Source organism: Ochlerotatus camptorhynchus, unplaced genomic scaffold (genome assembly GCF_037179485.1).
Source record: "Ochlerotatus camptorhynchus isolate MF236.1 unplaced genomic scaffold, CSIRO-AGI_Acam_v1.1 ptg000416l, whole genome shotgun sequence".
NCBI classification, from domain to species: domain Eukaryota; kingdom Metazoa; phylum Arthropoda; class Insecta; order Diptera; family Culicidae; genus Ochlerotatus; species Ochlerotatus camptorhynchus.
This window is the reverse complement of record NW_027040902.1, coordinates 2,290,749-2,306,395: the sequence shown is the minus strand read 5'-3', so window position 1 is coordinate 2,306,395 and position 15,647 is coordinate 2,290,749. Positions and strand designations below refer to the sequence as shown.

Below are 15,647 nucleotides of genomic sequence, written 5' to 3'. Positions count from 1 at the left end.
AATAAACAAAAGTGCTGGTTTTTCAAGGACAAAGTGACTTACTTGGGGCATGTGATTAGTTCGGATGGATTAAGGAAAACAAACGATACAGTCAAAGCGATTCAGGAAGCTCAACAGCCAAAGAACATCCAGGAAGTGAGAGCTTTTGTGGGACTGATTAATCACTACGCCAGATTTGTGGGGAACATGGCAGAAATCATGAGCCCTATATAAAAGCTTCTCAAGAAAGGAGTTAGGTTTATTTGGTCAAGGGAGTGTCAAGACGCTTTCACTAAGGCGAAAGATGAGATATGCAAAGATGTCGTATTAGCGCATTTTAATCCAAAAGCTAAATTGTTTTTAATCTGTGACGCGTCAATGGAAGGTGTTTCAGCTGTCTTAGCGCAGAAAGAAGACAATGGTCGAGAAAGGCCAGTAGCGTTTGCATCACGGGTTCTACACGCGGCGGAGAGGAACTATAGTGTAATCGATAGAGAAGGACTGGCGATTGTATTTGGTTTAAATAAGTTCTATCATTACCTGATTGGTAACACATTCGTGATTCGAACGGACCATAAACCGTTGCTTTCGATTTTCAATCCACACAAAGGTATACCGGCAATAGCAACTAGTCGCATGCAGCGCTAGGCCAATTTTCTGGCAGGTTTTAGTTATCAGATAGAACACGTAGGCTCCCGAGAAAACATTGCGGATTTTCCATCGAGGTTTCCACATGAGTCCTGGAAGTTGTGAAAGGAAGACGATAGTTATGTTAACTTTCTCAATATGGGTGACATAGCTACTGTTGATTGTGATATGCTTCGGGAAGAAACGGGTAAAGATCTGGAGCTTTGTGCTATTAGGGAGTGGTTGAGAACCGGTAAAAGAAACAATGATATGGTGAACGACGCATTTAGTAAAATTGAGGGAGAATTGTCGGTGGAAGACGACCTAGTGATGCGGGGTTTACGCGTGGTCGTGCCATTGAAACTGAGACGAAATGTTTTGTGCCAAGTGCATCGTTCCCATTTGGGAATTGTGAAGAGTAAATCCGTATTGAGAAGTTTTGTGTGGTGGCCAAGCATCGATGCGGAACTGTAAAGACACATCAGAAACTGTTCCGAGTGCCTTACTAGCCAACCATCACCGGAGAAAGCCAAACTGATTCCGTGGCACCCACCGCAAAGTGTATGGGAGAGAGTTCATTTAGATTTTGCTGGTCCAGTTCAAGGCACCAGTTTTCTGATTGTTGTTGACGCGGTTTCGAAGTGGAAAGAAGTGTTTCCTACGCGGAGATGTGATACGGAGTACGTGTTGGAGAAGATACTAGAGTGCATTTCTCGTTTTGGCTTAATGAAGGAAATCGTGTGCGATAATGGGTCACAATTTACAGCGACTAAATTCAAAAGCTTTTTGGCGGCTAATTCAGTTAGGCTGACATTTACAAGTCCAGGTCATCCTGCTACGAATGGCCAAGCAGAGAACGCTGTAAAAGCTTTCAAGGCTTCACTGTTGAAGTGTCTAGCTGGAGGAGGATCCAACGTGCGCGAGATAGTAGCTAATTTTCTGATGCGTTATCGTAACGCTGCGCATTGTGTAACCGGATTTTCTTCAGCTAAAATGATGCTTGGTAGAGAGCTACGTACATCATTGGACTTGATGTTACCACGCGCTAGAGAGAAGTCATCAGCGATGGAGCAAAAAATTGAGGTAGGCAATTATCGTTCAGCAAGAATCCCAAGTGAGGAACTACAGAGGATCGAGGGACATTCGGTTTCAAGAGGGTGATCGTGTTATCGTACGGGACTATACCAACCCGAATAAGGCAAGTTGGACGCCGGCAATAGTAACTCGTACTCTCGGTAAGCATAACTGTTTGGTGAGGTTATCCAAGAGCGACCGGATAATCAAACGACATCTGGGCCAGATGTCACGGGATACGAGACAAGCTGAAGTACAAAATAGCATACCGAGGAAACTGACACAGGAACAAAAGCTATATCGGTACGAGTATCCAGTGCGGGTCAAAAGATCACCGGCTCCCGTAGGGGAAGTTCTACAGACACCATCACAAGCATCGGTTGCCATCGAGCAGGTACAGGAACAAGAGCAACAAGTAGAGGAGGCGGAGGTAGAAGAGTGTGAAGTAGCAGAAGAGTGTGAAGCAGCAGAAGAGCGTGAAGTAGTAGAAGAAGACGAAGAAGAGGGCAATGAAACATATTTCTCGGATAATGATTCAGTAGAAGAGCAGGAAGAAGAAGACAATTCCAATGAAAGTGATGCAAGTTTCACTAGTGTGCATAGTGTTGATAGCGATGACGGATTAGAGCTAGCAGGTTTCGATAGAGGCGAATGGAAATATAGGGATTGCATAGGCAGATTATTGAGCAAATAATAATTTGAAATGTCTGTGCTCGTTTCAGACTTCAGCATTTAATCTACACATATGGACATCTACAATTCTCGATTATTCTCGCCTAACTTTTCAAAAGGTCCTATCTAACATTTCACTCTTTTCGAGAAAAACGAGGTTGAAGATTGACAAAATCTTTTTTGATACTATTTTAAACCTTTTAAACTTTTGACATTTTTAAGACCTTTAATAGTAAAATACGATAATAAAATTGAAATTGAAATTATAATCTACCCGTTTCATACATTTTTTTATATGAAAACGTGAAAAATGTTACATAGGACATTTTTCTCTAGTCAGGTGTACATTGGACATGTTATATAGGACGTTTTGTTATAATCACAGTTACATAGGTCATTTATGTTTTCAAAATTATTTGTTTGTTTTTAAGCATAATTTTTTTTTTTTTTTTTTTTTTTTCCTGTATTTAACGTCGGTTTCTGTTCCGCAATCTAGTGCCAATCATCGACGGACATCGATTGCCATCCATTGACGGCAACCGAATGTGCAGGAAGGCAGCTTCCACACCTGCGTAGGATATCGCACCCATTCAACACACATGGGCCGGGACCAACGGCTTTACTTCCCTTCCGAAGGAAGACGTGACCAGAGATTTTTATGCCTCAGAAAAATCTCACCGACCTCGACTGGGATTGAACCCAGACCCATTGGGGTGTTAGAAAGCGGTCACGCTTACCTCTACACCACCGGTGCCGGCTTTTTTTTTAAGCATTATGAGTGCATAATTTAAGTTATACGAGTTAAACGAACAATATGAGTAATGGACAATGCATCAACTTTTTTTTAACGTTATATCGCAACACTGCCCACAGATTGTTTTGGTCGATCGTTGGTGGTCGCGTGAGCTGCTTTTTATTTGATAACAGTGTTATTTTAGGGGCTGCTCATTAACTACGTAGACAGCTTTTCGGTATTCTTGACCACCCCCCCCCCCCATGCGTAGAGAATTGTCCATATACAAATTTTAAAATTTGTATGGGCCGTGGATAATTGTACACCCCCCCCCCCCCCCCCCACGCGGAAATAATAGAAAAATGCTTGACATGAAAATTCCAATGTACACAGTCACATTGTTTTGGTTTGTTTGAACATTTTAGACGTTTTACTCGTATAAACACAAAGGACCACAGTACAGATCTGCATTGTTTTGATTTTTCTGATACTTCAGACGTTTGTCTTGATGAACATAGTCAAACGTCTTATGTAACAGTGCAACATCGTTAATGCAAATTTGGACTTCAGACGTTTTGTTATTTTAGAATTTTCTCAATTCAATTGACATTAATCTGAATGTCTGTGTGTGCATAATGTTCTTAGGTACAAATGTTACAATGTGCATTTATAAACTCGATTTGTTTACATTTGTTACTTAGGACCTTTTGAAAAGTTAGGCGAGTATTCTTTTATTCTTGTGAGGTTGTTCAATTAAATAATAATCTTAGTGTGAGGATACGTGGATACGTCTATTAACGTCTCTTTAAACTGTTCCCCTACAAGAGGAGAATTTAGTTCATTCGAGACGGCTTAGTGTGAGGGTGTGACGTTAGAGGTAATTAGTAATCGAACGCATTCAGTCACCCCTTGTATCAGACGTGTCCGCCTGTCAATGAGGAGTCGAGCGGCAGTCGTGGACTAGAGAAGAAGACGATACACATGTACTTTTGGTCGTGAATAAAGAACAATATGGTCGTTACGATATCTGTACAAATACATTCATTACAATTATAAAGACTAGGAGGATGGGCTGACAGGCACAGACACCGTCGTAACAACTATAACTAACGTTTGTTAGGTTCTATATGTGGTCTTTACAGTTTGGGAGCTTGTTTGTGAATACCAGCTTTTGATCTTCCACAAGCGCTTAACAGCTTTTCAAAGCCTACTTCTTCACTTTCCAATAGAGACATCTTTCAATATCACACAGCAGATAGCATCATTTGGACCTCCGAGGGTTATTATAACAATCATATAAGGAAAATATTTAAAAGAATAAATCCATGATCCATGAACGATTTCTCGTTATTGTGATCTTCATAATCATGGGTTAGATGACTGAGCACGATAATAGGTTTGCCTATTCTTAGTGTCGGTTATTACGTCCAATGATGAAAACAAGCGAATTCCTAACATTAATATTAAAAAATATATTTAAAAAACCTTCCAAGGACCACATTACAGAATCTGTTAATGTTGCGAAACATTGCAAATTCTGTATACTTTCCGTGCAAATTCATATTGCATATAACTTCATTGTATAATTAGCAACTTAATTTATTGAACTTCCTCTTAAACTTTGTTTATCAATTCCTCTCAATAGCAAAACCTCAACAGGAAATCCGGTAAAACACGGTCATCGCATTGTGTGATATTGCATAGCACTCGATAACAACTGCCAGCAGGCCATTCCGCCAATTTAATCCACCAATAAATAAATCTAAGGCAGCCTCCCAAATCGAACTCACACACAAGCAACCATCCCCTTTCAACTAAATCAGAATTAAAATCGCCAATTTTGCGGTCCCCGAGCTAGTTTGGCTCTTTTTTGACCAAACACGCACCATTCATCCCCGAGCTGACCCAGTCCTTCTGCGTGCTCTCAACGATTCGAACCGACAGCTTTAGGATTTAAATTAAATTTATTGGCACGATTCCCTGATTGCGGTGAAAAGTTCCCAACCGCACTCGTTAGTCCACCTACCCGGGCCACCCATTTTCGAGGTTGGTTTGATTGGGAAACTGGAAACTAAAACACCTACCCATCATGCTTCGAAAACAGACCGACTCAGTCCGAGCAGGATGGGCGTGGGGGTGTAGGTGAACTGACTGACACGATTCGGTAATCGTGATTTCCTGTTCAATCGACTAATCAATGGCTTCGATGTCCGCAGAGCGAGCGAGAGTCCGGTTCCATGGTGGAGCCTTTCTATCGAACCAACTGCTGACCGACGACGACCGTTAGGTTAGGTTCGAAACTTGCCATTTGTGGTCGCTTCCGCAGATGCATGCAGATATATGTAGGTGTGCAGGCAGGTGCAGTGCCACAGAGGATGATGGACGGATGGATGCCGAAGCTGTAAACCGCACTGTGTGTTAAACCAGAGTTTGCATTTTGATTCCGGCCGGATTGGGGCGGATGGATGAATGGACTTTTTTCTTTGGCGGGAATTTAATGTTCGCGCTATGTATTGGAAATAGTCGTACACTTAAACGGGGTATGGTTAATCATTGAGGTGCAGTTGATCCGATGCCGTTTAAAATTTTCTGGACGGGAAACTATTCATTTGATTATTTTGAGAGGCATGTGTTCTTGTTTTCTTTTCAATAAATTATGACAAGCGTTGAAACTGCTACAGAAAATATCAAGTTAAGCCCTGGATAAACAAGCTATTCCAGTGGAATTACGTTATCGAAAGCAGTCAATAATGGATCCCAAAATGAATCAAGTCAGCGCACTATTTTTTTCTAAACATTTTACAGTTTTACATCACAACAAGCAATGACCGACGTAACGATTGTAAAGGCCTTGATTAAACAATATATTCCAATGACATTACGTGCTCGAAAGCAGTTAAATAATGTTTAAATTTTCTAAAAATTCCGAAGCGTTCTGACCAAGATCAAACAGGATAAATGTTCTATAATTGTGGCTTGGGATAAATCATATTTTTTTTTTATAATTACTTTATTTGTACAGGCTAAATCGAATAAACTTTACAGAGCCGAGCTATCATTTTCGTTATACATTATTACTGTCTTATATTTAAAGTTAAAGGAGCTGGACCGAGTACTCACGGTTGTCTCGAGGTTAGTGGAGATTTACAATTTTTTTGGATGGGAAAAGGGAGAAGGAGCTTTGAAATGTGATTTACGATACAAATATTTAATTTATCCTAAAACATGAAATTATTTCTATTCATCTTGAAAACAAACATTTAAAAAAAATCTACTCGTACAAAATACAAACTAAGCACAAGGTTAATCAAACTAACAATCTAAGGTGAATATTCTTAAAGTAAACATATATGAGTTTCATAAACTCCAGATCGCGTCTAGCAAAAATATCCCGAACTGGAACATTAGGTTGTCTACCTCGAGCCTGAAGGGAATCATAAAAATGTGATCTGACTCTACGATACTCCACACAAGACCAAAGGATGTGATCAGCGTCCTGGTAACCTTGTCCACATTCACAGAGATTGCTGTCTCCCAACCCAACACGAAACCAAGGTTGCAAAGACTCATTTCAGCTCAAACAATGTTTTTCTAAATTATGAAATAATTAGATGCCATGATCAAATTTTGAATTGGTAGGATACAAGAAGAGGTTGCAATGAATGTGTTTGACATATTAAACCTGTTTATTTCACTTCATGAGAGTCACAATCAGCGATTTTTCACAAACTCACTCACTCACTCACTCACTCACTCAGCGATCAGCAAATCGCTGATTGTGACTCATAAAAAGCAAAATTTACAGGTTTTATGTTTCCAATGCATACTTTGTAACCTCTTCTTGTAAGTTACAAGTAAAACATGCCATCATACCATCTTTTGGTTTTATTATTCCGAAAAACATTATTTTAGCTGAAATGAGTCTTTGCAACCTTGCACGAAACAAGTGAGCGTTCAACGAATAGTGATTTGACATGAGACGAGACATCACGCGTATGGAGTCTCGACCCAAGTCCAACCCTTTGAACCATGCAGCTGCTGACGATAAATAGAGAAAAATTCACTATAGGCGATCTGTCGATCATAAATGTCGCCTTCCATAGCGCCCACCTTCGCAAGTGAATCCGCCTTCTCATTGCCCAAAATTGGGCAATGCGAAGAGACCCACGCGAAGGTGATGATGAAAGAGCGCACTAAGCAGCTCTCGTATTTTCAAGAGAAAATACGAGAAGTGCTTTACCGGCCTAATGAAACGGATAGCCTCGACAGAACTGAGACTATCGGTAAAAATAAAGCAGTGGTCTGGAAGCAGTGAAGCAATAGTTTTCAAAGTGTAGTGAATTACTGCCAGTTCAGCCACATATACAGAACAAGGAGCTTCAAGTTTTCGAGAGGCGCTATGAAATTCATTAAATACACCAAAACCAGTAGTCTCCTCTATTAGCGATCCATCTGTGAAAAACGTTCTTGCAGAATCAACATGGCCAACATTTGCAGAGTATAATGACGGAGCAATCATAGTACGATGATGCTCTGGAATTCCACGGATTTCCTGCGTCATAGATAAATCAAAATTAACTGAATTGCCGAAATCGGAGAAGACTACACGATTGGGAATATTTCTTGAAGGGCTGACATCCTGTGTTAAATATAGGTAGTACAAAGTCATAAAACATGTTTGAGGATTTAGCTTCAGAAGCTTCTCAAAGTTTTCGATCACCAGTGGGTTCATTACTTCGCAACGGGTGAGGAGCCTCAGGGATAACTCTGAAAAACGGACGGATAGTGGCAACATGCCCGCCAGCACTTCGAGACTCATCCCAAGCAACACACATGTTCTATAACAGTTTATATAACCTTTATGTGACTGGATTTGGTTGTAAAGAAGTTTACTCAACCTAATGCTATGAATCTGTGTTACTTGGGATAGTATGAGTCGAGTGCATGCATCCTAACGCGATACGAAGACAACGATACTGGATCCGTTCCAGCTTGATGATGTGCGTTTTAGCTGCCGACTGGAAACAAAAACTACCGTACTCTAAAACCGATCAAATCGTTGTCCGGTACAACGTCAGAAGATCTTGTGGATGGGCTCCTCACCACGTTCCGGTAATTGATCTAAGGAAATTGATCCTTAGTTGGCATTTTCGTCTCAGATACTCAATGTGGGATCTCCAGCAGCACTTGGAATCGAACCAGACCCCGAGATATTTAAAACAATTTGTTTGAGCGATCGGTTTACCCAAAATTTAAAGCTTTGGTCGTGCTGGGTTACGCTTCCTAGAAAAAACGACCAACTCAGTTTTCTCCGTAGAATTCGATACCTAGCTGAATAGCCCAAGTAGACAAATTGTCCAAGGTATCCTGTAAGTAAGTAATCCGTTCGAAAACATCAAAGGCGCGTTGGTCCTCCACGAGCATAGTCCAGCTCTCGTGACCGTACAGGACCACCGGTCTAATCAGCGTCTTGTAGACAGTCAACTTCGTGCGGCGGCGAATTTTATTTGACCGGAGCGTCCTCCGGAGTCCAAAGTAGGCACGATTCCCTGCCATAATGCGTCTTTGAGTTTCTCTGTTGGTATCATTTTCCAGTGAGCCCAAATACATGAACTCATCAACCACCTCGATTTCGTCACCGTTAATCTAAACTCAGGGTGGGAGGCTAATATTGTCTTTTCCCAGAACCTCTTCCTTTCATGTATTTTGTCTTGGATGCGTTGATGACAAGTCCAATCCGCCTAGCTTCAGCCTTCAGTCTGATGTGCGTTTCCGCCATCATCTAAAAGCTCCGTGCCATGATGTCGATGTCATCAGCGAAGCCAAGAAGCTGGATGAACTTAATGGAGATCGTGCCACTCGTGTCTATCCAAGCTCTTCTGATCACACCTTCTAACGTGATGTTGAATAGCAGACACGAAAGTCTATCACCCTGCCGTAACCCCCTTCGAGATTCAAAAGAACTCGAAAGTGTCCCCGATACTGGAGCAACGCACATCACTCGATCCATCGTCGCCTTGACCAACCGCGTCAGTTTATCGGGAAATCCGTACTCGTGCCTAATCTGCCATAGCTGATATCGATCGATTGTACCGTATGCGGATTTGAAATCGATGAACAAATGATGTGCGGGCACGTTGTATTCGCGGCATTTCTTCAGAACCAGCCGAATCGCGAAAATTTGGTCCGTGGTAGTGCGGGCACCCATGAATCCCGCCTGGTATTGCCCCACGACCTCTCTTGCAAATGGTGACAGGCGGTGGCATAGAATTTGAGAGAGTACCTTGTAGGTGGTGCTTAGCAGTGTGATCGCGCGGTAGTTGCAGCAATCCTACTTATCGGGGCATACGACACCTTTCATCCACTTCTCCGGTAATATCTCCTCCTCCCAAATCCTGGAAATTACCCAGTGCAGCGCTCTAGCCAGTGCTTCACCACCGTATTTTAATAGCTCACTTGGTAGTGGATCTACACCAGTTGCTTTGTTGTTCTTCAACCGACCGATCTCATCCTCAACTTCTTGAAGATCAGGGGCCGGTAGCCTGTCGTCTTCTGCGCGTGCTCCAAGGTCTGTTGCCGTGCCACCTTCGTTTTCTGCTGCATCACCGTTGAGGTGCTCGTCATAGTACTGCTTCCACCTCTCAATCACCTCACACTCGTACGTGAGAAGGTTACCCAAGTAACATTTTAAGTTTTATGAAGTAATACAAACTACTATACACCAACATTCATTAAACTCTGGTCAAGGCTACTTTGCGATTGATGCATTCACGAAAACCTCATTAAGACTAGAATCTGTCTGGTTGGCCCATCCTGGAGAAGGTTCTGAAAGTTATATTTTCGAAGCTCTTCAAGATTGATTTACTGCAAAAAGGTTGTATGACGAACGCATTGAGAACCATTTGAAACCCGTATTTAAGCTACAATAAAAGCTATTTGGCAACAATAAAAACCCCTTTAAAGCCATTTTCGCTAGACGCTTGCTGAATCTACTAGAAAAATCATCAATCAAGATAGAAAAGGATTCATAAATACCATCCGATCTTAACAAAATAATTGAAATATAATCTGATCATATAAAAATCCTATTCAATTTCTAAAATTATTAAAATTGTTCTCTTCAAGTGGCGTAGTTGTAGGTGCCATATTAAATCTTATGTGAAATGTACTTGAAAACATAAAAAAAAATAAGTCCGCCCTCGGAAAACGTCGATTTTGCGTATTATTTTTAATTTAGAAAAGAAAAACTAATTATTCTTCAGATTGATCATTAAGCTCAGCAGAGATTTTCATTATGATTATCGTATTTCAAATACCTGCTCATTGCTAAATTAGCCAAAATAAAGTTACATCAAAGGAAATACGCATTGAAAAACGAAGATTGTAAAAATCAAACAAAATAGTTGTAATCTGGCAGTGGCTTAAAAGTTCTTTTCCATGGGCCATTTGTGAAAAAGTTGTTTTGCTTTAATGAAATCCCTAACAAATTCATAAGGTTTTAAAATGGCTTTTATGAAGAAAACTTCCTGACGGAATTGTATTTATCTAAAGCCATTTTGCTTGATCCTAACCCGTTCAGATTTATGGCAGCATTTATGTAGGCAAAGTTGCCTGCAAAAAGTTAAACGTCAAAGTTTGTTTATCTTTCGATAGTTACGTTGTTCGATCATTGCAACGACGTTCACTGCAGCGTTCTTCCAGACGATTTTCTCCCGCTGGATTGGAAGCAGTTATTAAGAAAGTGAGCGGAACTGTTTTGCAACATTTCGCAACATTTCGCATATATAATGGAACAGCTGAAAGTTCAATCGTTCCCGTGAAAGATCCCCTTCTTCCGGATGGTTCCCGAATTGCACCATCAAAAGATGCAGTTTAAATTAAGTACGCTTGAATGAAATTTCGAACCTTTCGCTGAATAAAATTACTGCTATAAATCGGAAACCAGCCAATCTCCACTTACTGACAGTTTCAGTGGTTTGCTGTGGGTACAAATGCAAGTTATTTCGTTCGTTCGATCTGGAGAAGGCTGGTCTGTTTTTAGACTGTTTCATAAAGGAGACGGTATAGCGGCGCTGGTGGTGTAGAGGTAAGCGTGATTACCTCTCACCCCAGCAGGCCTGGGTTCAATCCCAGTCGGCGCCGCCGAGGCATAACATCTCTGATCACTTCGGAAGGGAAGTAAAGCCGTTGGTCCCCGGTTCATTAGTTGATGGGTAGGGAGCTGCCTCCTTGGCGTCGGTAGCATTGGTGCTTAGCACGGAAATCAAGATCGACGGAAAACAAATCAAGGAAAAAATGAGCCTACCCGAGCAAAGTCGGATATCAAAATAATATCAAAATGATATCAAACGATGTTTTTAAAATCATATTAATAACATATTTTGATGTATATATTTTTTTTTATTTTCAGTTGAATTCATATTTTGATATTATTTTGATATTTATAAAAAATATAATTAAAAACAAAATTTGATATTTTATGACAAGAGCATCCACATTTATAACTGAAACCGGAGACGAGCCAGCCAACGGCTGAAAGTCTCCTTAATAAAGATATAAAAAAAAAAAATATAACTGAAATCTAATTTTTTTTTATTATTATTTTTCTTTCGAGTCAATCAGCATGTTTTCAGCTGTTTTCTGAATGAACGTCAGAAAGACAATTATGATTTTTACAGTTATATTTTACAACATTTATTGATATTTATCTACCTGCGAATTTAATTTACAGATCGATATAAGATAGATATTAGACCTGTTCATTTTAATTGAAATGTTCGGAATGTAATGGGTCAACCATGATTACTGTTCGTCATGTTAATTTGAATTTTTGTGCAAATTTTCAGCAAAATCGGTGTTGATTTAGAGGTGCTTCAAGTTAATTTTATGTTTTTAAGGTAATTTACGGCTTACAATATTTGTATCTCGAGACTGAAATAACGAAAACTGCTGTAACAACTTTCATAGCAAAGTTTAATGTGTCATGTATCAACTTTGTGACCAAAGGTTGACTATTAGAAGTGATTTTATTGAAGTTTGACTTAGTTTCATGCTCGAAGATATCTTAAAAAGTGAAGAATTTTAAAGTATTTGTTCTACGAATTTTCCACCCATATGATATAAAAATGTGTAGTGTACGGCATAATGTTCCTCATATTGTTCTAAAAGTTTCGTTCCAACATAGTCTTCGTGTATATTTCATAGATTGAGAAATAAAAATCAGAAAAGAGGCCGTTTAGCTAAAATTCACAAGACAACAGAGCCAATAAAAGTCAATTAGATTGACAGAACATAGTTGCATTGCTTTTCAATGACGACCGATGGCTGTTTCATTGATATATGATTTTTCCATAACTATGAATCCTCAGTAGACGTGTTTTTTTTATCAAAGGCAAGTGTCACTCGAGCCATTCAAAATATTCGTTATTTTATAAATTGCTGTTATGGTTCGAGTGACACTTGCCTTTGATAAAAAACACGTCTATTGAGGATTCATATTTATGAAAAAATCATATATCAATGAAACAGGCTACGTGTGTGGTTTACGTGTCGTTTACGCGGTACAGATTTTCCATTGGCTAGCGATCTCGGTCTTCCTGCTGACGCTTCTTCCTTCGGAAAATCGAGTTTTGTCTGTTCCGCGCTTGTCTGTATCGCTCCACATTCAATCTCGTTCAATCTCATTTCTTCGGTCCGGGATTGCAGTACCTAGTGCCGCTGCAGCAGTACTACCTATGGCGGAACAGATGTCCTTCCAGCCATCTTCAAGAGAAGCTGCGCCAAGCTGCTCTTCCGTGGGTAGTACAACTTCCAGCTACTGTGCGTAGTCCTGGGCAACTCCGTCTCCGGCAAGGAGACTTGAATTGGGGTTGATTTCTTTCCATTGAATTTAATTATTTGTTCGCGTTTAGTTAAATATGATTCAAGCCATTTCAGGAGTCCTGGCTCAATTCATTTTTTTTTCAATTTGAAGAGTAGCATTGGCATGTCAATTCGGTCAAATGCCTTGTTAAAGTTCATATAGAGGGCTTCTACGTGGTTTCCATTATCCATTTCATTTAATGTATAGGCTATAAATTAGAGTAAATTTGTCAAGGTCGAACGTCCTTTAAAAAAGCCGTGTTGTGTGTCAGCAATTCTATTTTTGGTTTGAAGAATTAATTTTTCATTTACAATTGCATAGAAAACCTTTGGAATGCAAGAGATAATGGCTATTCCGCGATGATTACGTAGAGAAAATGGATGAAATGTTGGCCTTAAAGCCCCTAATTTGGGTCCATACATAAATTCAGTCATCGACTAAATTTTCAATAGCGACCAAAAATATCCATGAGTATCGTCCCAATAACGCGTTCATCTAGATAAAATTGATAAATATCAGACTTTTAGCGATGGGCCCAATCTTAGATCCATAGGCCAACATTAGAGTCATTTCCCCTACGTCAGCTTTCCGAACAGATTTAAAAATAGGTACTTAAGATGAGATTTTCCATATTTTTGGGAAGGTTCCGAATTCCAGTGACATATTAAAAAGCCAAAACAATGGAGCAGTGTGCTCCATTGCTAGACTTTTGAAAAATACTGGAGGAATTCCGTCAGGTCCAGGACCTTTTGAGGCGTCTAGATTCTTTAAAGCCTGCAAAATATCCTGCCCTTGAAGTTGATTGACGCGAATGTCCCTTGAAAATTCTGGATAGAATGTAAAATAATCGCGGTCGCGATCTTCTTCGGAAAATGTTGTATAGATTTCTTGAAAAAAAAAATTGCAAAATGATCACAATTTTTTTCCGAGCTATCCCCGACACGTTCGTCAAGATGCATTTTTGGTGGAAAATTGTCAGATTTTAATTTGGTTTTAATGTAATTGTAGAAGTTCTAGACTAAATCCAGTTGATCGCATATGTCCAAATAGATAGCCAAATTTTCACTAATAGGCCGGAACAAATCTCAAGTTTTTCTTTTGTCACTCGATGTCAATACCACTCGAGGTGGGGGGGGGGGGGGGGGTTAAAAAGGAACTACAAAAAAACATACAAAATTCTTTTTACATCACATCTAAACCGTATATTTCAAGCGATTACATTATTTCTTAGCCTTTGCTTTAGTCTTATACTTCTTTGAAGCCGTGATATTCGACAATAATGCATAACAGAAGCCACAAATGTTGACTTTATTATGTGCAACATTCGGGTTATCAACAAGACATTTCGCGCATAATTCGAGTAAACCATCGAGTGGAATACTTAATAGTTCTTATAAAAAAAAACGCTCTAATTTTGATAGTTCCTCCTTATTCAAATATAATATGGCAGAACAGGAAACCAATATTGATATGAAAATACCTACTCTGGGAATTTAAACTCAGTTTTCACAACAACTGCACGTGCTGCAGATAATCTAACTAGTCGTATGAATTCAGGAAGGAGCCAAAATCTAACTTGGCTTAACAGGAAACCCGAACTTTCATCAAAATACGTATTTTTGTGAATTTAAACCTGGCTTTGTGTGTGCTTAAAAAAAAAAATAAACATCACGTTTGAATTCAACAAGGACCATAACTTTCAAAGGACGGTATCAAAATACAACTTAGTAGAAACGGAAACCCACATTTATAAAAATATACTTTTCGAATTACAAACCTGGTTCAACCTTCACGTAGGGATTGAGCAAGGTCCATTCAATAAAATACAAGCTTTTTTTTTCAAAGCTATGAGCCGAAATGCAATTTAGCAGAACCGAAAAACCAAATTTCTATGAAAATACGTATGGATTTAGAACTTTTATAAAATCCACGACTATTTTCAATGGCAGGCGCTGAGATTCAATTTGGCTGAACAGGAAACACACATTTCTATAAAAATACGTATTTTTGAGATTTAAAAACCAGTTTTCTAAAAAAATGTGCCTGCTTCAAAAAATGTACCATCCCGGTTATATTCAGCAAGATCCAGCCTATAAAATCTAAGCCTTTTTTTTCAAAGGACGGAGTAAAACTCCAACTTGGCTGAACAGGAAACCCAACCCAGGAAATTAACCTGCCGTATGGATTCAGCAAGGTTCATTCTTCAAAATCCAAGTCTATTTTTCAAATATCGGAGCTGAAATTCAACTTGGCAGAACAGAGAATCAAATAGTTGAAGATGCTAATTTCAAATAACTCTAGTCTTTTATTTGAAATTAGCATCTTCAACTATTTGATTCTCTGTTCTGCTCAGTTGTATTTAAGTTATTTTTTATACGATAGATGAGGAGATGCAAGTATAGAGTTGATAGTTCCGTTAGATTTGATAGTTCCGTTAGATTTGATAGTTCCGTTAGAGTACGGCAGTGTGAACATTGTATATAGAGAGTAAAGGCGAGTAAAGGTCAATTTTAAGGAAGGTACGATTAGGGTTGATCATCTCTCTTTACCAAACTCCACCGTTGGAGAGGGATGGTGAGGGGTATTTCCTCTCGCCACCACTGGCAAAAAGAGATGATCACCGACACGCTCAAGTACCGACGATGTGTTTGAAACAGTTCTATCGATTTCTACCGCACTCAAGTTGTTATCTGAAGGAAG

General features: G+C 39.5%; 1 protein-coding gene across 1 annotated transcript in view; it reads left to right on the top strand.

The window, feature by feature from the left end:
* Positions 1 to 1,906: 1,906 nt before the first annotated feature.
* Positions 1,907 to 15,647, top strand: part of LOC135711040 (glutamic acid-rich protein-like) — a 46,986-nt gene continuing 33,245 nt past the window's right edge. The window contains exon 1 of the mRNA XM_065233783.1: positions 1,907 to 2,260. Coding sequence (XP_065089855.1) covers positions 1,907 to 2,260 — 354 coding nt within the window. The remainder of the gene's footprint in view (positions 2,261 to 15,647) is intronic.